Here is a 24,691-nt window from a genome sequence, read left to right as displayed (position 1 = left end):
CAGCTTAGCATGAACTATGGTTTCCACATACTACACTTGAAGTTACAGCAGGAAATAACACATCCAAAAAGGCACATTTAAGCAATTCAGCACATACTTCTCAAAGTCTCATGTTTATTATTTATGCAATTGACTTTCAAAAGCTAGAGAGTCCATTCACAAAAATAAAAAGTGACCCCAGCGTTAAAGAGCCCAAAATAATCATCGTTTACAAGAATCACATGGTATTTCAAGCCATTAGTTTATAGGCTCTGAATGTGATCTTAAAATCATTTGATTTAATTACTAGATGTTCCCACAGCAGTCTAACAGAAAAGCACTGAAGTAAACAATGCAGCTGTCTACACTTAACCAGACCATGAGATAAGTACTGTTCCACCGTCTTGACTTAAGTTGTCAGCGTTTACAATCAGTATTTTATAGACCCATTACAGAAGGAAACTCACTACATTAGTTCTCGTACTGCAATCAACTGCAGCAACTCAAAGGAAGATGTCAACACAACACTGAAGACCATAGCTTCCTATATCATTTCTATTTTTCATCACCACACCCAATAAGCAAGTTATTGCAGATATGTTCACTAAATCTAAGCAATAAAGCCCAGTCAGACTAGAAACTGTCGGAAACATTTATGGTAAGCTAGTATTTCTAATTGGGGAGTTAGACAGTTTTAATTCTGAGTATTTTTTAACTCTGTATGTTATTTCTATATCGTGTTGCCAAAGAAGGATTTCACCACAATCACAATCCCCAAATTACTACACAACGCCACCAATATTTTCGCAGTTTAATTGCAGTCATGAAGGATTATGGGAAAGGGAACAGAATCAAAAACGGAGGCTTGTATTTTAATTTATGCCTTCACTGAAAAAAAAAAAAAAAAAAGTGTGTTCTTAACTCAGGTTAGCTAACTCAGATTCAAACAGTACTGAAGACATGGCAACAATGTTTAACTCTGGTTAGCAGCCAAATTAAAACCTATAGGGGGATCCTGGACTTGAACTCAAGTTGCTAACCCTAGTTGCTGTGTTTTTACAGTTAAATTGGGTTAAATTAAAACACTTTTTTGAAGGGGGAAGGGTTATTGTTTTTTTTCCCCCCGGGGGGAGGGGGGGGAGAGAAGAGAAAGGAGGAAAAGAGTATGCAATGAAGCAAACCCTTTAGGGTTGCCAGGCATCTGGTTTTCTACCAGAACGCCCGGAAAAATAGGGACTCTGGCAGAGCAAGTCAGCACCACTGACCGGGCTGTTACAAGTCCGGTCAGTGGGGCTAAGGCAGGTTCCCTGCCTGCCCTGGCTCCGCATGGCTCCCAGAGGCAGTGGCATATCCCTGTGGCCCCTAAGCGCAGGGAGTCTCTGTGCACTGCCCCCACCCAGAATGCCGACTCCGCAGCTCCCATTGGCCAGGAACCATGGCCAATGGGAGCTGCGGGGGCCATGACTCCACCTAGGAGCCAGAGGGACATACCATCCGCTTCCGGGAACTGCCTGATGTAAGAGCCTGCACCCCCAACCCCTCCAAACACACCAAAACTCCCCCCCCCCCGAGCAGAGCCTGCACTCCCTTATGCACTCCAAACCCCTCGGCCCAGCCCAGAGCCCCCTCCTGTACCCCAAGCCCCTCAGCCCTAGTCCAACCCCAGAGCTCACACCCCCAGTCGGCACCCTTACCCCCTCCTGCATCCCAACCCCCTGTCTCAGCCCGGAGAACCCTCCCACACCCTGAACCCCTCAGTCCCAGCCTGGAGCCCCCTCCTGCACCTCAAACCCCTCATCCCCAGTCCCATCCCAGAACCTGCTCCCCTAGACGGAGCCCTCATTCCTCCCACACTCCAACCCCCTGTCCCAGCCTGGCAAAAGTGAGTGAGGGTGGGGGAGCGTGAGCAACAGAGCGGCGGGAAATGGAGTGAGCCCTCAGAGAAGAGGCAGGACAGGGTGTTTGGTTTTCTGCAATTAGAAAATTGGCAATCCTAGCTTGGGACTTACCAAGGAGTGCCAAATCCTTCTCCCTCATTCATTTCATACAGCACATCATTGTAAAGCATACTTATTTTGCTTGTGAATATTTCCTTTTCTAACATGCTACCTATCATAAAACTGATGTTGGAATTTGTTTTGTTCACTTTAATACACATGCCAACATAACACTAAGAGGCAATTTAGGCAACTAAGAACAACAAGATTTGATCCCCAAGCAGCTATTTGTATTAAGATAGCTCCTTTCACAAGGAGAGGCAAGACATCACATAGCCAACTGAAGAATCAAAGCCTCATCTTTAAAATTATTGTAAACCATTTATTAGCTTGCCACATGTCTTCTAGATCAGTGGTTTCAATGAGGGGCATGTCAACTCATCTAGATATTTGCCCAGTTTTACAACAGGCTACATGAAAAGTCCTAGCGAAGTCAGTACAAACTAAAATTTCATACAATGATTTCTTTATACTGCTCTATATAGTATTTCAGTTTCTCTCAACCTGGAGGTCATGATTTATTTTATAATTATATGGTAAAAATGAGAAAGTAAGCAATTTCTCAGTAATAGTATGCAGTGACACTTTTGTATTTTTAGGTCTGATTTCGTAAGCTAGTAGTTTAAGTGAGGTGAAACTTGGGGTATGCAAGACAAAGCCTTCCGAAAGGGGTACAGTACTCTGGAAAGTTTGAGAACCATGGTTCTAGATCAGATACTACCTTTCTCGCTGTTTCGAAAAATCACTAACACCGCCAAGCATAACCAGAAGTTTAAAGATAAATTTTAAATCTAGTTAAAAATTAAAACCAGTAATGTAGTAGTTATTTATATATTGTTTCCTACTAATCAAATCTTTAAAATCCTCCAACATTTATAATAAGAGGTAGTTGGTGCTACTTCTACATTCAGTGTCTTTTCCCTTTTCTCTCCCCAACAACCACCACACTAAAATTTCCTTTGTATTTTGAATCTTCTCCTAACCTCATTGGCTCCTTTCAGTGCCGTCCCACAGCATTCTTCTTCCTTCCTTCCTATCAGATAACCAGCATATACACGGCCTGGTGGACTAGATACATTACTCTCTGGATTTCTGCTTTGTTGTTGTTTGTTTCACTGCACATGGTAGCCAGTAGCGATTTCTCAGTTCCTTATAGCATTGACATCCAAAGATTAGCATCAGCTGTTGAGGGCAAAGTAGGAAGGAGAGAAGGGGGGGGAGGGAGGACTAGAAATCAAGCCCAATTGTTCCAGACTTAAACATACAGGCATTTTTAATACACATACAATTTCAAAAGACTTTTCAGAGGGGAAAAAAAATCAGTAATCTTATAAAAGGTTACATTCTTGCCACAGTGAAGGAACAATGCAAGATATCAAATTGAGAACTTCCATCAAAAAAGTGTTTGCAACAATATTTGTGCGCTTTGGTCAAAAAGGCTGTCAGACAGAGTGTACAAAATGCAGAGGAGGTGGCAAGAGAGTAACACCTTCTGCAGTAAGCAGCACAATGTTGTTCTCATAAAAAAGAAAGAGCTACCAGTAGGCATGGTTCTGTTAGAAATCTCAAAGAGCCTGGTTTGAGTCAGTTAAACATACATAAAGTCAAATTATAAAGCATCCCATTTTTGAAGTGTTTTAAACACTGTACTTAATGTATAGTTCTCTCATCCTGATCTGCTCAACCTTTTTCTGGTGATATCCAGGGCAGTTGGGAGCAATACCTATCTAGTTCTAAAAATACTGACTGTTTGTATTAAGTACCATTGAATTGATAAACACCACATATTTTGTTTTGATAGCTCCCCATTTTCACAACTCTACACTGCCTTGTGTGTCACATCCCCTAATCCTGAGGGAGTCCCTCCTCCCCCCACCCGCATTGACACTACTGTTCCAGGAGACTGACTGTAATTATATCTACACTACTCCAACTGTAGAACAGATGGCTTTACACAACTGCTGGAAAACTATTTTGCACTAAAAATCAGATGAGTATCATCTCATTTACCACTTTTAATGAACTGGGCTAAACCTACACAGAATACAAACTAGGTATGTAATGCACAAAATACTACTTAACTCCTGTTTATTCACCTTAGTATACACTGCTTCTTTCCGACAGAGATGTACACAGCTGTATGCGGACAAACTAAAATATACTGATTCTGCATACAGCCGACCTTGATTCTTAAGGTGATTCTTGGTTAGATGGATTTCAAATGACTGAGGACAAGTTTTTTTGTTTGTTTGTTTTTTCAAACAATAAGGTTTAAGACTATTTGAAAGCAACATGTAATGCCAGAAAGATTCTCCACAACTCTCCTGAAATATATATATAAAAAAAAAGTCGACAGGTCAAAACATGTGCTGCAATTACTACACTAGTGTATTTGTCATATTTCCCATGAGTAAACCCAAATGCAACCTCGCCTCTTTGAAGCATTTATATAACCAGCTTTCTTTGGGTGGAGCAAGTAACTGAAGAATAAAAACAGTTTAACCCTCATCGCCTCAGATTGTGAAAAGGATATAAATCCTCCCCAAAACAAACACTGATTTGCTACCTCAATTTTAATTCAAATATCAACAGCATCGCCTCACATTTTGAAAAAGAATAATTTCACAAAGGGACATTGAGGGATATTTAAAGTTTGGTAAAACCATCAAATTATTGTTCCACTTGCACAAATAAAACAGTCTGCTAGTTTCAGACAAATGCTAAATATTAAGACATTAAAAACTAAATTAAGTGTAGGTTACAGCTAGTCCTAGCCATTGGTATATTATAGTCAATAGGTTTATTTACATTATAAAGGAGGAGTCATAAAATTAGAATGCATAATTTTTAATAGTCTTTTCTTAAGTAAGTTTGTCCATGAACTAATTTGGGCATCTGGGCCAGCTCTGTGTCTACTTCAATTCAGCTGTATGCACACAATTATATTCAGATTTAATATAGATAATTACTATGAAAATACTTTTAAAGGCCAAAATAAAAGTGTACTTAAAGTAACCACACACACACAAAAGAGTTAAAAAAAGAAGTTAGGAAACAATGAACAAGCTGTAGAAGAATTCTCCTAATTAATTGAAAGATATAAGACAAGTGAATCAGGTTGTCTGAGACACCCGGTTTCAAAATATTGCTATAGGATGTTTGAATTATGAAGCAAGCAGCCCTGCCCTCTCAGAAGGAGAAACTGCCATGCTGAAATACCAGATCATGCTTTCACATTACTGTCTATATACATGCAAACTGTTAATTTTAACAATTCAGGATCGCCAGTGCAGCATACCAGGAATGTAATTCATTTAGTCTTAGTGAGAATTAGATGCCATTAAAACAATTTCCACTTGGATTGTTATATGCTGGGGGGGGGTCCCTCCTCCCTCCCACAACATAAATGCAGAATTATGTTTGTGTCATTTGTATTTCAACACTACCCAGAATTCAGTATTTGCCAGCATCACTCTTAAATCCTTTCTGAAATTCACCTCTTTACACACCTAACAGGGAGGGAAAACAAACCCCGAAGAGGTAAAAAAAAGGTGATGCCTAGGTCTCTATTTCAAGTGACCTACGAAACCAGCACTTCAGGGATTTTTTTTAAAAAATGGTTGGTTTGATTCTTTAAGCTATCACTAGCAGCTACAAAGCCAAACTGCAAGGGGGGGGGGCGGGAGAGGAGAAGAGGAGGGTTGAGGAATTCGGCCTGAAACAGGCATATTCACAAGCCCTCCATAAGAGGCATGTACAATCTACCCTCTCCCCCACCCCGGGGAGATCTGGGCGCTGTGAGTCACAATAAATAAATAAATAAATAAATAGACACACCCTCTGTGCTGAACTGACAGAGTAGTCACCCCCTTCCCAGACACAGGCTGGGGGGGGGGGGAAGGGAGGTTAAGAGGCATTTGGCTAGAAAGTTGAAAGGCAAGGGGAAGGGAGGAGGTATCAGAGCGCTTCAGCAGAGGCGGCTGCCGCTACTGCCGGGCGATACAGTGTCTCGGAGGCTTCTCCGGCTGTTGCAACATTCGCTGCCCACTTCCTGCACCCGCCACCAGCGCCTCCCTTCTCGCCCTGCCGCGAGGCGCCCGGCGCGGCGCGCTCACCTGGATGTAGTTGTTCTCGCAGTAGTCGGCCACGCGGGTGAGGTTCTGGTAGCTCTCGAGCAGAGCCCGCTTGCCTGAAGGGATTTCCTCCTCTAGCAGCATCTGCAGCTCTGCCATTTTCCACCCCTCCGCATCGCTTCCTCTTGCATTAAAGAGACAGCGGCGGCGGCGAGCCCACACAGCCCGCCTGGTATTGTGGGATTCCTCCTCGCCTCGCTTTCGTCAGGCCGCCGTGCTTTCCCCACCCACCCCCGAAATGCCCGTCGCACTGCACGCTGGGAGTTGTAGTCTGCGCTGGGCCTCCCCCCCCGCGGCGATTGAGTTCCTGGCTTGGACATGCGCCAGGCGAAGCTGTGCGCGTGGAGGCGCGGGGTGGTTTCCCCCTGCAAGGCCGGGCCGTGGCTGATAGACTGAGCCCTGTGGCCACTGTCACTCACACAGTTTCTCCCCAGAGGGAAAGCTGCCAGCCCCGTTCATTTCCACCGGCTTTGGTTCAAACATGGTAGGGCTGGGCCCGCTGCAACAATGGGAAATGAAAACAGCAGCGAGCGAGCGAGCTCCTCGGTGTCTGGTCGAGATCCGCTCTGCATTACAACACGGGGAGAGACAAAAGGGCCACTGCTGAGGCTGACAATCAGATATTGAAACACCTTCTTCCCACCCACCTCTCCCTCATCCACCTCTCCTTCCCGGCCTCACTAGATTAGATCTTTTTCAAGCAGACCTTTTTCAACAGCTACTTTACTTTCACTTAATGCTGATTGCCCTTTCCGCTGCAGGGAACTTCAAACAGTTCAGAGGGCGGTTCAGTCTCAAGGCCCATCCAGAGCCATTGGCTTCTCTAGAAACTGCCAGCAAGGATGCCAATTAGTGACAATTGTGACGATAATAATAATACTCAGAATGAATATAGTGCTTTTCAGCAGTAGATCTGAAGGAACTGTACTGAAGTTGTGTAGGATGGAGCTAGTACTCTGTTGGGATTAAAGTACACTGAAACAGCAAACAAACAAAAAGATTGCCTGACTAATAGTAATAACAATGAATAAAATCAGCATTCATATGGTTCTTTTTCTAAGTAGCACTTAAAATATTAAACAGGTGAATATGATATTTTTGCCCCTCTTTTAGCCCATGGGGTTAGCCAATATTGGGGGCCTTGATGCTGGGATATCCCTCTTAGAAAGAGAAATTGATTGTATGAGTCAGGTATTTCTATAATGCAATCCTGTTTTCTTTCAAAGAATGTGCACAAAGCCTTGTTTCCATGAATACAGTAGAGATAAACAACAAGCAGTTTCCTTGCTCAAAAATCCAAGTTGGACCTTCCAACGAGTAACCATGCCCAAAAGAAGCAGCATCACTCAGCTTTCTTGGGGCCATATTCAATACTACTCTCACTTTCTGCAGGCTGTCTTTTGCATGTAGCAGCAACTAATCAATCCCCACCCCTGTATTTTACCACCAATATCAGGGAAACCCCTGAGATGTCACAGCTCAGCTGATCAGCCTTGCAATGCAGTCCATTGCCTTGGATGGTGGCTTCCTGTTGTTTCCAGCTATCACTATAAAAGGGCCACTTAATCACTCCTTCCATTCAGCCTGAAAGAAAAGAGATTACCACATCCATCAGCTTTAACAAGTCTACAGATCAAGGCTGCTTGATGGCAGCCATTAACACTTTTCAGCATAACACTATTGTTGCTCCTTTTTCTGGTATCAGTGTCCTGTTCTGACATAGTGTTGCCCTTGTGCCAAAAGATAGCAGACATCTGGGGACTTGCAGGTTGACTTTACAAATGTAAGAGAAATCCGAAGAAGTGGGCTGTAGTCCACGAAAGCTTATGCTCTAATAAATTTGTTAGTCTCTAAGGTGCCACAAGTACTCCTGTTCTTCTTTTTGCGGATACAGACTAACACGGCTGCTACTCTGAAACCTGCCATGATGTGAGATCTGGATATATTTAGATTAGAGTGTATGAGTGAAAAGAGGTATTTAAAGAGCAGGCAGGGCAATCACAGCTTCTAGGGATCCTAGCTCAACACCAATGCCCCGCTGATTCTGAGGGAACAACCTGTGCCTCAAGAATGTACTTTAGTCAGAGCTCAAGGCAAAAAGCCTCACAACAGTTTCCTCTCTCCCCAATCTGCCTCTATGCAGAAAAAACCTTGCATAACCCAACACTACCAACAACACAGCATGTCTTTACCAGAATCAAAACTTGCTTGCATACTAAGAAAAATAACGCAGAAGAAGGTGTTTATAGGACCACCTGGTTATACCTGTGTGACAGAGTGCTATAGGCTAAAGAAAAACAGGAGGACTTGTGGCACCTTAGAGACTAATTTGTTAGTCTCTAAGGTGCCACAAGTCCTCCTGTTCTTCTTTTTGCGGATACAGACTAACACGGCTGCTACTCTGAAACTTTTCATAGGCTAAAGAGCAAGCCAGCCCTCTTGTCACATAGATGCCACTTAATTCCCCAGAGAAAGCGGAGAGAGGTAATTAGATAGGCTGGCCAGCTGGGTGGGATAAGGAACCAATTAGCTCATCAGCCCAAGTCTGATAAAGAGGCACAGGAAGGATGTGGCAGAGGGCTAGTTAAGCCATGTCACATAGAAGTCTCAGGAAGGCAGCTCTTCCTCTCAGGTTCAGAGGCTAGGGCCAAAAGCACTGTAGATATTGTAAATAGACTGTTGCATAGTGGTAGTGGTGGAGGGAACTTCAAATGAGCGGGTGCTGTGGATGCACAGCCGCTGGAGTCTGCACAATTTCTGTAAAGAAGACAGGAGTGAAGGCCCAACCTGCCATGACACTATTTTAGTCCCATTTACAGACAGGGAAAACAAGGGCAAGTGATTCACTCAAGATCACAAAGCAAGCCAGCAGCAGAGCTGAGGAGACAGAACACCTCTCCTGACTCCAGGGGTCAGATTGGAAGAGTAGTGGTAGTGGTATCTTCAGGCTCTACCCACAAAATAAATTCTGTCCTTGTGAGTTGTCTAAATGAGATTGTTCAAACAGTAGATTTTGTAGATGTTTAAAACATGTTGATGCATTTCTCTGAGCTCCATCTGGTTTCTCGATGTTGATTCCCCCTCAGTGGGAGTTGAAGACACCCACAAGCTCATCCTTGGGTTTGGCTCATTTTTCATTGGGGGGAGAGGGAATAAGTGGCACTATAGTCCAAACAGCACCCGCTTGTGGCACCAAAATGAGACTTTACCCCCAGTAATTTGTCCCAATCTGTGACCTTCTGTCTCCTTTCTTAGGACTTGCCTACAGTGGAAAGCTTTACTAGTTATACAGGTGTAGTTACACTGGTATAACTGCCCCCGCCCCCCATGTAAACACACTGATTCTGGTACAAGAGTGAGTTTTGGTGGTTAGTTTAAAACCCTTCCAAAATAATGAAAGTTTAAATTGAAAAAAAAATGGGACTCATACAAGAATAAGAGTGTCTGCCTATAAGGTTATACCAGCAATGCTATATTTGTTTAAATTCAGATTTTAGGTTATACCAAAAAAAATCTTTCCTGGACAACACCTTACAGGAGGAATTAAATAGTTAACAATATTGATATTTCAGTTATCAGTGGGCCTCTGGGTTAGAAATCACACTGAGATGAGTGGAGCAGTTGATATCTTTTAGTATTCACTAAGTATTCACACAGGCATCTCTGCATTGGCTTACATTCAATTCATATTTTTCAGGTTGTCTTCACAACTATAATAGCTAGAGACTTCATTAATGAAAGCTGAGATTCCAGAGAACAAGAGTAGCTTCAGAGAGGTGCCCGTACATCATACCACTGTTTGCTCACTGTTTCCGAGCTCTGCCTGACTTGGAATCCAGTGCCCTGTCCACTGCACAACACTGACACTCACATTGCTTGTTGCTAGGCAGCAGGAGTGCTTTGCAATGGCAGACCAAGCATACTCAAGCCAGTCATTGCTAGGCAGCCTGAGCTGCTGGAAAGCACAAAAATAATAAAACATAACATTGCTGGCTTCAGAATGCACAAAATAAGAGGCACAAAAATAAACAGTTCTACAGTATTTTATTCTGATTTGACCTTTCTCCCCTAACATATTTGCCCTCTTTCTATCCCAATCCTTTTTTCACACTTGTCTTGCTCCTCTCCATCCCTCCTCCATGCTAGTCTTGTCTTTTATCCCATTTCTTCACTCCCCCACAAATGTTCACCATCAATTTTCTCCCTTCTCCAATACCATAGAATCATAGACTATCAGGGTTGGAAGGGACCTCAGGAGGTCATCTAGTCCAACCCCCTGCTCAAAGCAGGACCAATCCCCAACTAAATCCCCAGTACTCTGTTCCTCCCATTCTCTGTCCTCTCAAATTCTCACATTCTCTACTCCACTGTATTTCCTGCTTCCCATGCCCATTATTCTCCTTTCTGTTTTTGCCTCCCCCGTGCTTTCATCTTTCCTCACTGGCTTCACACAATTAGGTACTCTCCTCCCAAGTGGCTTTCGCCCCTCCATTTTCCATCTTATCACTGAGATCTTTCCCCACTCCTACCTCATCCAGCTCCTGGCCTTCCCTCCCTCCATACTTACCCTTCCTCTTGGTTTTTCTCCTCCTATCACTCCCAGTGATGTCTCCAGTGAAAAGGTAGATTCCCCTCCTAAGTTCCCTCATAATGTCACTTTAAAAGGCTGCAAAAAGAACAGGAGTACTTGTGGCTGAAGTCCTCCAATGGGTCAAGTCAGTGCAGTCTGCAGTATTTGAGAAAACCAAGAGATGGCTTGTCATGTGGGGAGAAAAAAGGAGCCAGGACTTTGCAGAGTCAACTACATAAGGCAGCCTGCTCCTTCTTCCTATTCGGCTTCTAATCAGGATGAGAAGAGTGTTTGTGTGGTGAAAGGGTGAGCTGGTCAGTCTCACATCACAGTGGTAAATTGCCAGAACTGAGGTTGAACAATATTGTAATGGAAACATTGGGATATTTTAAAGCAGCCACTTAAAGCAGAGTGGTTGCCTTCTAGCCAGTAGCGGTGCTAGCGGGGTGCAGGGGAAGCAGCCGCTTCCCCTCAGCACATGTTCCAAAAGAGGCGCCTTTCCAAAAGCGGCCGGAGGAGCGAGGGGGGGCGCAGGCTGGCGGCCCGCAGCGCAGCCGGCAGCCATGGGGGGGCAGCGGGCGCAGCCGGAGGAGCGGGGTGGGTGCGGCATATGGCCTGCAGCGCGGCGGCAGCCGCAGTTGGAGGAGGAAGGGGGGGCGCAGCATGGTGGCCTGCAGCGTAGCCGGCAGCCATGCGGGGGCGGCAGGGGCGGACGGAGGAGCGGGGGGGCGCAGCATGGCGGCCGGCAGCCGCGGCCGGAGGAGCGAGGGGGGGCGGGCCACAGGGGTGGCACGGCAGGTCCGGAGGAGCCATGGGGAGAGAAGGGGTGGTGCGGCCGGAGGAGCCAGCCAAGAGGGGCGTGGCCAGAGGAGGAGCCAAGTGGGGGTGCCTTTTTTATGTTTGCTCCCCCTTCTCTTAGAAGCTGGCTACGCCACTACTTCTAGCAGTGATCCTTATTAACACATTTCACAGGTAGCTTTAATACTAAGGGTATGTCTACACTACGGGATTAATACGAATTTACAGAATTCGATTTTTGGCAACAGATTGTATAAAGTCGAATGTGTGCGGCCACACTAAGCACATTAATTCGGCAGTGTGCGTCCATGTACCGGGGCTAGCGTCTATTTCCGGAGTGTTGCACTGTGGGTAGCTATCACATAGCTATCCCATAGTTCCTGCAGTCTCCCCCGCCCACTGGAATTCTGGGTTGAGATCCCAATGCCTTATGGGGCCAAAAACATTGTCGCAGGTGGTTCTGGTACATCCTCCCCCTCCCTCTGGGAAAGCAACGGCAGACAACCGTTTCGCGCCTTTTTCTTGGGTGAACAGTGCCATACCGCGGCAAGCATGGAGCCCGCTCAGCTCAAGACAGCAGTCATGAACATTGTAAACACCTCGCGCGTTATCGTGCAGTTTATGCTGAACCAGAACCTGCAAAACCAGGCAACGAGGAGTACGCTATGGCAGCGCGGCGACGAGAGTGATGAGGACATGGACATAGAATTCTATCAAACCACGGGCCCCGGCGCTTTGGAGATCATGCTGTTACTGGGGCAGGTTATAGCCATGGAACGCCGATTCTGGGCCCGGGAAACAAGCACAGACTGGTGGGACCGCATAGTGTTGCAGGTATGGGACGATTCCCAATGGGTGCGAAACTTTCGCATGCGTAATGGCACTTTCATGGAACTTTGTGACTTGCTTTCCCCTGCCCTGAAGCACCAGAATACCAGGATGAGAGCAGCCCTCACAGTTGAGAAGCGAGTGGCAATAGCCCTGTGGAAGCTGGCAACGCCAGACAGCTACCGGTCAGTCGGGAATCAATTTGGAGTGGGCAAATCTACTGTGGGGGCTGCTGTGATGCAAGTAGTCAAAGCAATCATTGAGCTGCTGCTACGAAAGGTAGTGACTCTGGGAAATGTGCAGGTCATAGTGGATGGCTTTGCTGCAATGGGATTCCCTAACTGTGGTGGGGCGATAGATGGAACCCATATCCCTATCTTGGCACCGGAGCACCAGGGTATCCAGTACATAAACCGCAAGGGGTACTTTTCAATGGTGCTGCAAGCACTGGTGGATCACAGGGGATGTTTCACCAACATCAACGTGGGATGGCTGGGGAGGGTTCATGACGCTCGCGTCTTCAGGAACACTACTCTGTTTAAATGGCTGAAGCAAGGGATTTACTTCCCGGACCAGAAAATAACCGTTGGGGAGGTTGAAATGCCTATAGTTATCCTTGGGGACCCAGCCTACCCCTTAATGCCATGGCTCATGAAGCCATACACAGGCAGCCTGGACAGGAATCAGGAGCTGTTCAACTACAGGCTGAGCAAATGCAGAATGGTGGTAGAATGTGCATTTGGACGTTTAAAAGGTCGCTGGTGCACGTTACTGACTCGGTCAGACCTCAGCCAAACCAATATCCCCATTGTTATTGCTGCTTGCTGTGTGCTCCACAATCTCTGTGAGAGTAAGTGGGAGACCTTTATGGTGGGGTGGGAGGCTGAGGCAAATCACCTGGCTGCTGATTATGCGCAGCCAGACACCAGGGCGATTAGAAGATCACACCAGGAAGCGCTGCGCATCAGAGAAGCTTTGAAAACCAGTTTCATGACTGACCAAACTACGGTGTGAAAGTTCTGTTTGTTGAAAACCCGCCCCCTTGATTGACTCATTCCCTGTAAGCAAACCACCCTCCCCCCTTCGATCACAGCTTGCTTTCAAAGGAAATAAAGTCACTATTGTTTAAAAATCATGTATTCTTTATTAATTGATTATAAACATAGGGAGAGAACTGACAATGTAGCCCGGGTGGGGTTTGGGAGGAGAATAGGAGGGAAGGAAAAGGCCACTAAAAAAATACAATATAATGACAGCCTTTTCGTTGGGCTGTCCACTGGGGTGGACTGGGAGAGTGCACGGAGCCTCCCCACCGCGTTCTTACACGTCTGGGTGAGGAGGCTATGGAACATGGTGAGGGGGGAGGGAGGTTATACAGTGGCTGCAGCGGCACTCTGTGACCCTGCTGCCATTCCTGAAGCTCCACCAGACGCCGGAGCATGTCTGTTTGATCACGCAGCAGCCCCAGCGTTGCAACCTGCCACCTCTCATCTCGACCGTTCCTCATGACCTCATGTTCACTGGCATCTTTCCTGTACTTTGATACCGTGTCCTTCCACTCATTCAAATGAGCTCTTTCACTGCGGGTGGATTCCATGATTTCCAAGAACATTTCGTCTCCCGTACTTTTTTTTTCTCCGCCTTATCTGAGATAGCCTTCAGGATGGAGGAGGAAGGCTTGAAAAATTTGCAGCTGCTGGAGGGAGGGAAAAAAGGAGAGAATTTTTTAAAAAGATAAATTTTACAGAACAATGCTTATACTCTTTCACGGTGAACAACACTATTCACATTACATAGCACATGTGATTTCAGTGCAAGGTCGCATTTTGCATCTTAATATTGAGTGTCTGGCTTTGGTGTTAGAGATCACAGACACAGGTCTGGGCAACAGAATTTGGCTTGCATGCGGCCATGGTAAGCCACTGTCTTTCGGCTTCTGCACCCTCCTTTTCCACATACCAAGCAAAGCCCGTTGAGTGCTGCGGTTTTCCTGTTAACCTGCAGCAGCAGAAAACAAACTAACCCCCCACAGCCAATTATCTGGGATGATCGCTTTACCCCTCCCCCCACCGCGTGGCTGGTATCAGGGAAGATTCCTGCTAGCCAAATGCGAAAAGCTCAGCGCCAATTCCCCACCCCCCACCCCGCTTGGCTAACTACAGGGAAGGATTTCTTTTCAGGCACAGGCAAACAACCCAGTAGGAATGGCCACCTCTGACCCCTTAATTAATTTCCCGTATTTCAACCAGGTTACCATGAGCAATATCACTCTCCTGAGGATTACACAGTGAGATAAAGAATGGATGTTGCTTGAATGCCAGCAAACACCGGGACCATACGCTGCCAGGCTTTGTCATGCAATGATATCAGATTACTTGCTACTAGCATGGCGTGGTCAAGTGTCCTACCATGGAGGAAGGAATAAGGCTGCACTGCCCAGAAACCTTGTGGAAAGGCTTTTGGAGTACCTCCAGGAGAGCTTCATGGAGATGTCCCTGGAGGATTTCCGCTTCATCCCCAGACATGTTAACAGACTTTTCCAGTAGCTGTACTGGCCGCGAATGCATCCCAAGTCCTCAGGGCAAATTAATCATTAAAAAACGCTTGCTTTTAAACCATGTTTTATATTTTAAAAGGTAAACTCACCTGAGGTCCCTTCCATGGGGTCATGGTCTGGGATACTGCCTTGGGAGGGTACTTCAGTCAGGCTGAGAAAAAGATCCTGGCTGTTGGGGAGAACAGAGTGCTGTGTGCTCTCCGCAAGCTCATCCTCCTCCTCCTCTTCCCCGTCCACAGAATCCTCAGGTGTGGCTGAGATTACCCCCGCCTTGGAATCCATGGTCAGAGGTGGGGTAGTGGCGGTGGCCCCCTAGAATTGCATGCAGCTCAGCGCAGAAGCGGCATGTCTGCGGCTCTGACCCGGAGCGACCATTTGCCTCCTTTGTTTTTTGATGGGCTTGTCTGAGCTCATTAACTTTCACGCGGCACTGATATGAGTCCCTATTGTGGCCTCTCTCCATCATGCCCTTGGAGATTTTTTCAAAAGTTTTGGCATTTTGTCTTTTTGAACAAAGTTCTGCTAGCACTGAATCCTCTCCCCGTATAGCGATCAGATCCAGTACCTCCCGTACGGTCCATGCTAGTGCTCTTTTTCGATTCTCGGACTGCATGGTTACATGTGCTGATGAGCTCTCTGTGGTCACCTGTGCTCTCCACGCTGGGCAAACAGGAAATAAAATTCAAAAGTTCGCGGGGCTTTTCCTGTCTACCTGGCCAGTGCATCTGAGTTCAAATTGCTGTCCAGAGCGATCACAATGGTGCACTGTGGGATAGCTCCCGGAGGCCAATACCGTCAAATTGCAGCCACACTAACCCTAATTCGAAATGGCAATATCGATTTCGGGGCTACTCCCCTTGTCGGGGAGGAGTACAGAAATCGATTTTAAGATCCCTTTATTTCGAAATAAATGGCTTTGTTGTGTGGATGGGTGCAGGGTTAACTGGGGTACCACTGAGCTCCCCTGACAGTTTTGTTTAAAGATAAATAATTATGTCTTCAGGTATGTGCTGAGTAACAAGAGATGAAGCAATCTGCAAAGGTCCTTTAAAATAATGTACAATTTTTAAGGAATGTGTTAAAAGTGGAGATATTTTAATTGTATATGAGAAAATGTAAGCTTGAATAGCCCATCACTTTTTATATTTTTTCTACTTAACAGATTGTTGGGTTGGGGTGTGTGGGGAGGGGTGCGGGTGTATTGGCAGCCCAGAATTTTCTAACAATCTTAAAGCACCTGTAATTCTGTACTGATTAATTGATGTGCCACTTTTGTGTTTAAATATATAGTATATTGAATTGTAGCTTTCCATCATAAAACAGAAAAGAAAAAATAATTAAATGACATTACATTACTGCAAAAGTAGTGTGGTATTTTTCCCAGTAAAAGATACATATTCGACAGTAATTCTGCAGTGTTAATAATAATTCTTGGTACAATATTGAGATGACATAGTAAGTCAGTGTAATATTTCACACACTAATATTTTTTCATTAACCAAAAATGCATCAGGTATATAGGGCCTGTGCCTACGCCCACTGAAACAGCAAATCTCCAATTGACTGCAATTGGAATAGGTATGATCAGGGAGGGAGGAATAGCTCAGTGGTTTGAGCATTAGCCTACTAAACCCAGGGTTGTGAGTTCAATCCTTGATGGGGCTACGAGAGATCTGGAGCAAAATCTGTACTTAGTCCTGCTAGTGAAGGCAGCAGGCTGGACTCAATGACCTTTCAAGGTCCCTTCCATTTCTAGGAAATGGGATATCTCCATTAATTTATTTGTGATTAACTGAAAATTCCTTTTGCTTACATAGCTGGAGTCTGTCTAGGCATAATACTACACCCATCACTATAGTACCTGATCATACTCATTGCTGTGAGTAATCTTTGTTCATAAAAAAAGAAAATATTTGGCCATATCTTATATATTAGAAAAACCAAAATCTTGACTGATTCATGGAATAAAATTAGGATGAACTTTTATACAGTAGATATACTACAGAGAGGTCACTATATTATAGGTGTAGCTGGTAGCACTGAATATAGTGAAGGTTGTTTGATACTTCCCATTACACTGGTCTACAATTTTTGAGAAGTCGTCTGATTCAGAGATAAAATATGCTATTTATCAGCAAAAGGGTTATATAAATAAAATTTATTATGAAACAAAAGGCAAAAAACTATTATGTACATAGTTTAGTCCTATTCAGTGTCTACTCGGCACTTCCTGGCTTGTCTCTTGTATTCATTAAATGGAGCATCTCTTGTCACTGTCCAGCAATAGTCTGCAAGCATTGATGGGCTCCATTTGCCCTGATAGCGTTTCTCCATTGTTGCAATGTCCTGGTGAAATCGCTCGCCGTGCTCATCGCTCACTGCTCCGCAGTTCGGTGGAAAAAAATCTAGATGAGAGTGCAAAAAATGTATCTTTAGTGACATGGTGCAACCAAGGCTTTTGTATGCCTTGAGAAGGTTTTTCACCAGCAATCTTCAGTTGTCTGCCTTGTTGTTTCCGAGAAAATTTATTGCCACTAACTGGAAGGCTTTCCATGCTGTCTTTTCCTTGCGACGCAGTGCATTGTCAAATGCATCATCTCAAAGGAGTTCACGAATCTGAGGACCAACAAAGACACCTTCCTTTATCTTAGCTTCACTTAACCTTGGAAATTTTCCACGGAGGTACTTGAAAGCTGCTTGTGTTTTGTCAATGGTCTTGACAAAGTTCTTCATCAGACCCAGCTTGATGTGTAAGGGTGGTAACAAAATCTTCCTTGATTCAACAAGTGGTGGATGCTGAACACTTTTCCTCCCAGGCTCCAATGACTGTTGGAGTGGCCAATCTTTCTTGATGTAGTGGGAATCTCTTGCACGACTATCCCATTCGGAGAGAAAACAGCAGTACTTTGTGTATCCAGTCTGCAGACCAAGCAAGAGAGCAACAACCTTCAAAACACCACAAAGCTGCCACTGATGTTGGTCATAGTTTATGCACCTCAAAAGTTGTTTCATGTTGTCATAGGTTTCCTTCATATGGACTGCATGACCAACTGGAATTGATGGCAAAACATTGCCATTATGCAGTAAAACAGCTTTAAGACTCGTCTTTGATGAATCAATGAACAGTCTCCACTCATCTGGATCGTGAACGATGTTGAGGGCTGTCATCACACCATCGATGTTGTTGCAGGCTACAAGATCACCTTCCATGAAGAAGAATGGGACAAGATCCTTTTGACGGTCATGGAACATGGAAACCCTACCATCACCTGCCAGGAGATTCCACTGCTGTAGTCTGGAGCCCAACAGTTTTGCCTTACTCTTGGGTAGTTCCAAATCCCTGACAAGGTCATTCAGTTCACCTTGTGTTATGAGGTGTGGTTCAGAGGAGGAGGATGGGAGAAAATGTGGGTCCTGTGACATTGATGGTTCAGGACCAGAAGTTTCATCCTCTTCCTCTTCCTCGTCTGACTCAAGTGAGAATGATTCTGGTGCATCAGGAACCGGCAGTCCTTCTCCGTGGGGTACTGGGCGTATAGCTGATGGAATGTTTGGATAATGCACAGTCCACTTTTTCTTCTTTGACATACCTTTCCCAACTGGAGGCACCATGCAGAAGTAACAATTGCTGATATGATCTGTTGGCTCTCTGCAAATCATTGGCACTGCAAAAGGCATAGATTTCCTTTTCCTGTTCAACCACTAGCGAAGATTTGTTGCACAAGTGTTGCAGCATATGTGTGGGGCCCACCTCTTGTCCTGATCTCCAATTTTGCAGCCAAAATAAAGGTGATAGGCTTTCTTAACCATAGTGGTTATACTGAGCTTTTGTGATGCAAAAGTCACTTCAGCACAAACATAGCAGAAGTTATCTGCACTGTTCACACAAGTACAAGGCATCTCTGCTCACTTTGGCTAAACGGAAATGTGTCCCTTTGCAAAATCAAACACTGACAAATAAGAGAGCATGACACTGTATGATTTCTAGAGCTGATATAGGGCAATTTGTTCAGCAGAGTGATGTAAGCTTCGTTATGATTGCATCATCCATGACTTCTAGGAATAACATGATGCAATTCATATCATGTATGACGCAATACCAGCTTCAGATTGCATCATTCATTGTTTTGCCTAAAAAGCAAGTACTGTCCAAACCCAGTCATAGATTTATTCATCGATCCAGTCAAAGATGTATTTTAGTCATTTCTGGTTTAAATTGAGATCCCTTCCCTTTATAATTCACTTATCCTCCGCCATTCCCAAGTCAAGGGTATACATACAGTATACATACTGACCCAATAGCATATCTTGAAAACTAGAGCCAATCAACAATTTTAAGCATCATTTTCATTCTCAGGGACCCAGAATTAGTAAAGTTTGACTACATTTATTTCAGAAGCATTTTGGCTGTAGGGCAGTGTTATAAGACTCTGTTTTCAGTTGTTAATATCTTTGGGAAACTAACTCTGTGGGCTTAAATTTTTCATGTCATGTATCTGTCTCAGGCTGCATAAAGATTTATTTCCTTGTAAGAGTTCAGTATCCCTATGTTTGCTTGTCATATATAGCAAAAGAATAGCGAGGTTTACATACAGCATCTATTTTAAAGATTTCATCCATAGGTAACTAGAGCGTCAATTCAATTAACTCTTAGTGTTATGCACAGCAATGACACATCTCCCTTGTTATGTGACCTTCCATTAGGATTTGTGCCTCAGGGATCCAGGGGAGGAGAGGAAAGATGGGGAGAGAAGCAAATTACATCAATCTGCAACACAACGTAATTTATTCTGCTGCTGCAGTTACTGCTGAAAGCCACCTGGTGGCTTGAAACAGCAATGTAGTTGTGAATGCTACTGTCCTCCCATGTGTGGATGGAATACTTCAGAACTACTCAAGTAGTTAACAATTCCTTTACTGGCTTAACCATTTGAACCAGGGCTGGTGCTTCCACTAGGCGACCCTAGGCGGTCGCCTAGGGTGGCAGGATTTTCGGGGGCGGCATTTTGCCGCCCTCGGCAGAAATTTGGCGGCGGGGGGTCCTTCTGCTCCGGGTCTTCGGCAGAAATTCGGCGGCGGGTCCTTCACTCGCTCCGGGACCCACTGCCGAAGTGCCCCGAAGACGCAGAGCGGAAGGACCCCCGCCGCCAAATGCTCAGAGGAGGAGCATATGCATCCGAAGAAGTGGGCTGTAGTCCACGAAAGCTTATGCTCTAATAAATTTGTTAGTCTCTAAGGTGCCACAAGTACTCCTGTTCTTTTTGCGGATACAGACTAACACGGCTGCTACTCTGAAACTAATAATAAAGAGTTTGAGTTTCCAATATTCCACTGGCAGATTATTTCACAGCCTAACATAATGGTGCTGTTCTGAGAGGGTCATATTGGCGTCTACATTTGAATGTATTTGCCTACAAATTTAGATTATAAGAGGATTTAGTATAAAAAAATAGGAATATATTTATTTACAAGTGTCCAAAAAATAACAGTGATGTGCTCTATTCAGGAGTTGACAGCAATCTCAATACTTCACTTTTGATTCGCTGTTAGGTCTTTTCTGCACAGGAGAGTTTTACCAGTATACTGGTATAGTTAAACTGATATAAATTTCTGTCCATGTGGACATTTATTCCAATATGAGTGGCTTTTTGCAGTTTAGCTTGAAGCCCTTCCCAAGAGACATAAGCCAAATTTAAAAAGGCATTCTGATTGGAATGACTGTCCACATGTGGGGTTATATTGGTAAAACCATGTCATTTTAAATTCATACCTGTAGCTTATGCCATATAACTTTCCCATGAAGGTAACCCTTATTCTGCCAAACCTTCAGAAAGTGGAGGATCATCAACTTCACATTTCTTCTGTGCTTGTGATCACCAATGCTTACATTCCTTCAGCCTTCTCAGGCAGCAAGTAGGAAGAGTTCTAGCTATATGAGCTTTTATGCGTCTTTCAGCCAAATCAGGGATCAAAATGCTATATCCAGAACTCAAAGGAATTGTGCAGATTTGTAATACTCCCTGGAGGACTTTGAGTCCCTAAAATAGATTGTATTTTCTCCTCATCTGTGACACAAATATTAAAATAGTAACTTTTTAAAGTATATTATGTATTTATAGTTAATTCAAGGATGGACTTAATTCAAATTACTCATGAAATAATTAAAAAATATTTTGTACTCGACTATTTCAGAACATCATGCCTGGAAAAGAAAAAGGAATGGAATCTACTTTATCCTAAAATGTTGCAACAGCTATTGGTCAAGTTGGGCCATGTTAGGTAAACATTGAGATGTCAGGATTAGGATGAGAGAACTGAGGGAGATGATATGTATAATAACTATCTGTGGTCAGACGTCACCAGTGTGGTGCTCTGCTCTATCCAATGTTGATAATAGTCGGCTGTGTGCATGCGTGTGTGCGTGTTCTCCCTGTGTGCTGTCCCAGCTCTGCGCAGATAGCTGGCACAGCAGATCTTGAGCGAACCGCCCAATGACCACAGACTCCTATAAGGTACGAAGGCACCTGGCCAGGTTTATTGCCAAATAAAACACAGTCTCTAGCTCCCCGGATCAGATGTCTACAGTTTTGCTAGTACATATGTGCTCCCTGACAATGGACCAGCTCAGTCAGTGGCAGGATTTACTACTGCCCCCTAGGTCGGACAAAGCCAACTCCTGAGGGGTGCATTCTTATACACAAGTACAAACAAGTTACACATCACTCCTGATGTATTGAGGTACAACCCCTCTACGTGTTAGGGTGCCGCCTCTCACCTGGTACATGTTGGTTCAAACAAAACAACTCTATCCATCATATTATCCTTTTGACCTTTTAGGATGGGTCAGCATGTTCCTTGTTATCTGTGTGGAATGTACTAGTATCAGAGTGTTCTTGGTACCAACCTGGCACATATTTATATCTCTAGTGTCCTGTACCTTTTAGGTATGTGTGTTTTTGCAACATCAGCCCTTTCCTGGCCAGACTCTGAGCAGGGCCTGCCTCTTGCTCACAGTTTAATTTTGTTTTATGTTAACAAAGTCTTGACCATTACTTTAGTTCAGTCCTTAGGCCTCATACCGGGCCTCTGATACAAGGATTTATGTTTCAGGGCCGCATCTTACTACACTATCCACTTCAGGTATTTATGAAACATCTTTCATTTTGCCTTCCAAGTGCCACTTCTCTGTAAATATATGTGGATATATGTATTACATACAAAAACCTATGTTAAAAGAATGTTAAAGTTTCAAAAGTCAAAGACTCAAAAATTAGGAAATGCCAGAATTAATGTTGCCCATGCAACCTTTGAAAAGGAGTGGAAATTCACACAAAGGTGGGGGCGAAGCTGCAGAGAGGGAGTTAATGGATAGAGGAAGGGAGGTTTAAAAAATGTGTTTACTTCACAAAACTGTCCTTTGAATTCCATATTTAACTTTGCTAGGCAAAGGGGCACGTTCTGTCAGAGAAGACTGCAAAATTATCCTCTTGCCAGTGAACTTTTAATTCCTGGCCCCCAGACTGTGAGTGCAACGGTACTCAACACACAATGAATTTGATGCCCTGGTCCTAACTCCATTCCTACTTCTTTAGATAATGTCTGATGCATGAGCTAATCCAGGGGGGGCCAAACTCTGGCTCATGAGCCACATGCAGCTGTTCCACAGTTAAAGTGCAGCTTGTGGAACCCCCTACACTCTCCCCCCTCTCCCGCCCCATTCTCCACCTACCAGACTGTGGGGGGAGCTTGGGACCTCTGCACTGCAGCGGGGTGGTGGGGCAGAGGCTTCTGCCCAGTGGGGAGGGGGTCTCGGGGCTTCAACACCGCAGGGCGCACCTGCCAGGGCTCAGGGCTTCAACAGGAGTAGGACTGAAGCTTCAAGCTCCAGCAGGCACCTCCCGCGGGGCTGAAGCTCCAAGCTCCGCCAGGTGCGCCCCAGCTCTTGAAGTTCTGAAGATTGTCATACGTGGCTCGGAGGGTCAGTAAGTTTGGCCACCCCTGAGATAATCTGATGAATGAGGACATTTAGCGCATGTAGCGTATGTGTTTTAAAAAGCTCCAGTGTGTTAACAAACAGCTCCAAATAGGGTGGCCCCACCTGTGAACATGTAATCCAAGCCACCTTAGGAGAGATACAGAATGTAGGAAGTGAGAATGGTTATCCAGAAGCCAAAAACACAGCTCCCGGGAATGAGTAAGAGTGGCCAAGGGTGCTCTTCTGAGGGTGAGCATAAACTGCAGTTCAACATTCATAACAAATATTTTAAAAAACATGTTTTCTTGAGGCAATTATTTTCTTACCTCTGTACAACAGTGTACAAGGATCAGGACTCATGTACTTTGGGAATGATCTTGTGTTCCTTGCACACCCACTATTCCTTTTACAAGGAATGTGGGGTGAAGTAATTTATGGGGCAATTTGCTGTACTTTCAATATCAAGGCTCATGAAACTGTACCATTTTGTCTTTTTGTAGGCACATTCCCTCTGCTACAATCAACACCTTGTTCAAAGTACACCACAGAGCCCATTTAATAAAATAAGATCTTAGGCTGGTCTGCACTGAAATGTTACATTGGCATAGCTACGTCTTTCAGGGGTGTGAAAAATCCACAACCCCTGAGACACATATTTAAGCCAACCTAACCCCCGGTGTAGATAGTGCTTGGTCAACAGAATAATTCTTCCTTTGACCTAACTACCACCTCTCAGGGAGGTGGATTACCTACAGTGATGGGGGAATCCTGTTTGCATATGTAGTGTCTACAGTGACGCACAACAATGGCGCTGCTGTAGCATTTTAAGTGTAGACAAGCCCAAAGTGAAAGTGGCGAGGAGGGGGAGGACAGCTATATTAAGTTAAATCTATTATCTTTAAAAAGCCTGAGAAAACTACTGAAGTGAAACAGTAGTGTTTCTTAGTGGAAATGAACCATGAAAGACAGTTATGAAAACCATGAGATCGTTGGACTGAAGAATCAAAAGAAATATCAGGTAAAAGACCTGGGATATAACACTGGGATGTTTGCTAAAGGTTCTGTCTAAATAACTAACTAAATAAATAAAAGGTAGACTGAAACACACAGTGTTAAGACACTGTAATTTGACAGGGATCTTAATATTCAATCCGTTTTTTCAAAGCCATTACAAGTTATAGGTGATCTGCAAAGTAAAAACAAAGAACTACTCTCTTTTTGTTATGTTAGAAATTCAGGTCCTGTCTAGCCTGGAGGATTCTGGACAGCTAGTGAAATGAAACATGCAAAGAGCAATGGAAAGAAGTAGGGATTTTTAGTCAGTGTTTAAAACTCTGTTGTCATTTACTTATTGACTACTAAATTAGAGCTAAAATATCTTTCCTAAAGATTCAATACCCCTTTCCTTCTATTTATAAATGAGAGCTAACTATCTATTCTCTGAGTTCCCAATAAATCCTTCAACAAAGCGAGGAAAAATAAAAGGTCCTATTCCTTTTATAATTGCTATTATTCTAGAGGTTAAAAAAAACCAAAGCCTTTACAAATAGAATCACCATCCATGCACAAGACAATTTTTTAAAATATCCTTCACAGGTTGCTGTAAAGCAAGTTCACTACAGGGGGCCAGTCTAATTCTTAAGATGTACAGCTGTCATCCTTCCTTTACGCAGAAACTACATCTAGACTGAGAATTTTAGGGAATGCTCTCACTGTCAGTCTGGTACCACTGCAGCTCTACTAGTGCTAGCAATGGTAAGCCGGGCACTAGTGTTTTTACCACTGTTGCCTAAACCTCCTCTGAGCAGGTCTAGATGATTTTGAAGGTGGGGAATGCAGGAAGTTGGTCTATAC

At 44.3% G+C, this 24,691-nt stretch overlaps 1 protein-coding gene across 13 annotated transcripts in view; it reads right to left on the bottom strand.

Annotated features, from left to right (window-relative positions):
• ABI1 (abl interactor 1) overlaps positions 1-6,348 on the bottom strand; it is a 104,177-nt gene extending 97,829 nt beyond the window's left edge. For 10 of the 13 annotated variants that reach the window (XM_005290903.5, XM_005290906.5, XM_065582945.1 and 7 more), the window contains exon 1: positions 6,092-6,339. In XM_005290903.5, coding sequence (XP_005290960.1) covers positions 6,092-6,208 — 117 coding nt within the window. In that variant the 5' untranslated portion in view covers positions 6,209-6,339. Of the gene's footprint in view, positions 1-2,959; positions 3,159-6,091 lie in introns of those variants that run through there. The other 3 variants (XM_005290907.5, XM_005290909.5, XM_065582944.1) reach the window with 3 other exon arrangements.
• Positions 6,349-24,691: the final 18,343 nt, after the last annotated feature.

This window comes from Chrysemys picta, chromosome 2 (genome assembly GCF_011386835.1).
Source record: "Chrysemys picta bellii isolate R12L10 chromosome 2, ASM1138683v2, whole genome shotgun sequence".
Classification (NCBI taxonomy): domain Eukaryota; kingdom Metazoa; phylum Chordata; order Testudines; family Emydidae; genus Chrysemys; species Chrysemys picta.
The sequence above is the reverse complement of the archived record's forward strand: the minus strand, read 5'-3'. Positions and strand labels throughout refer to the sequence as shown.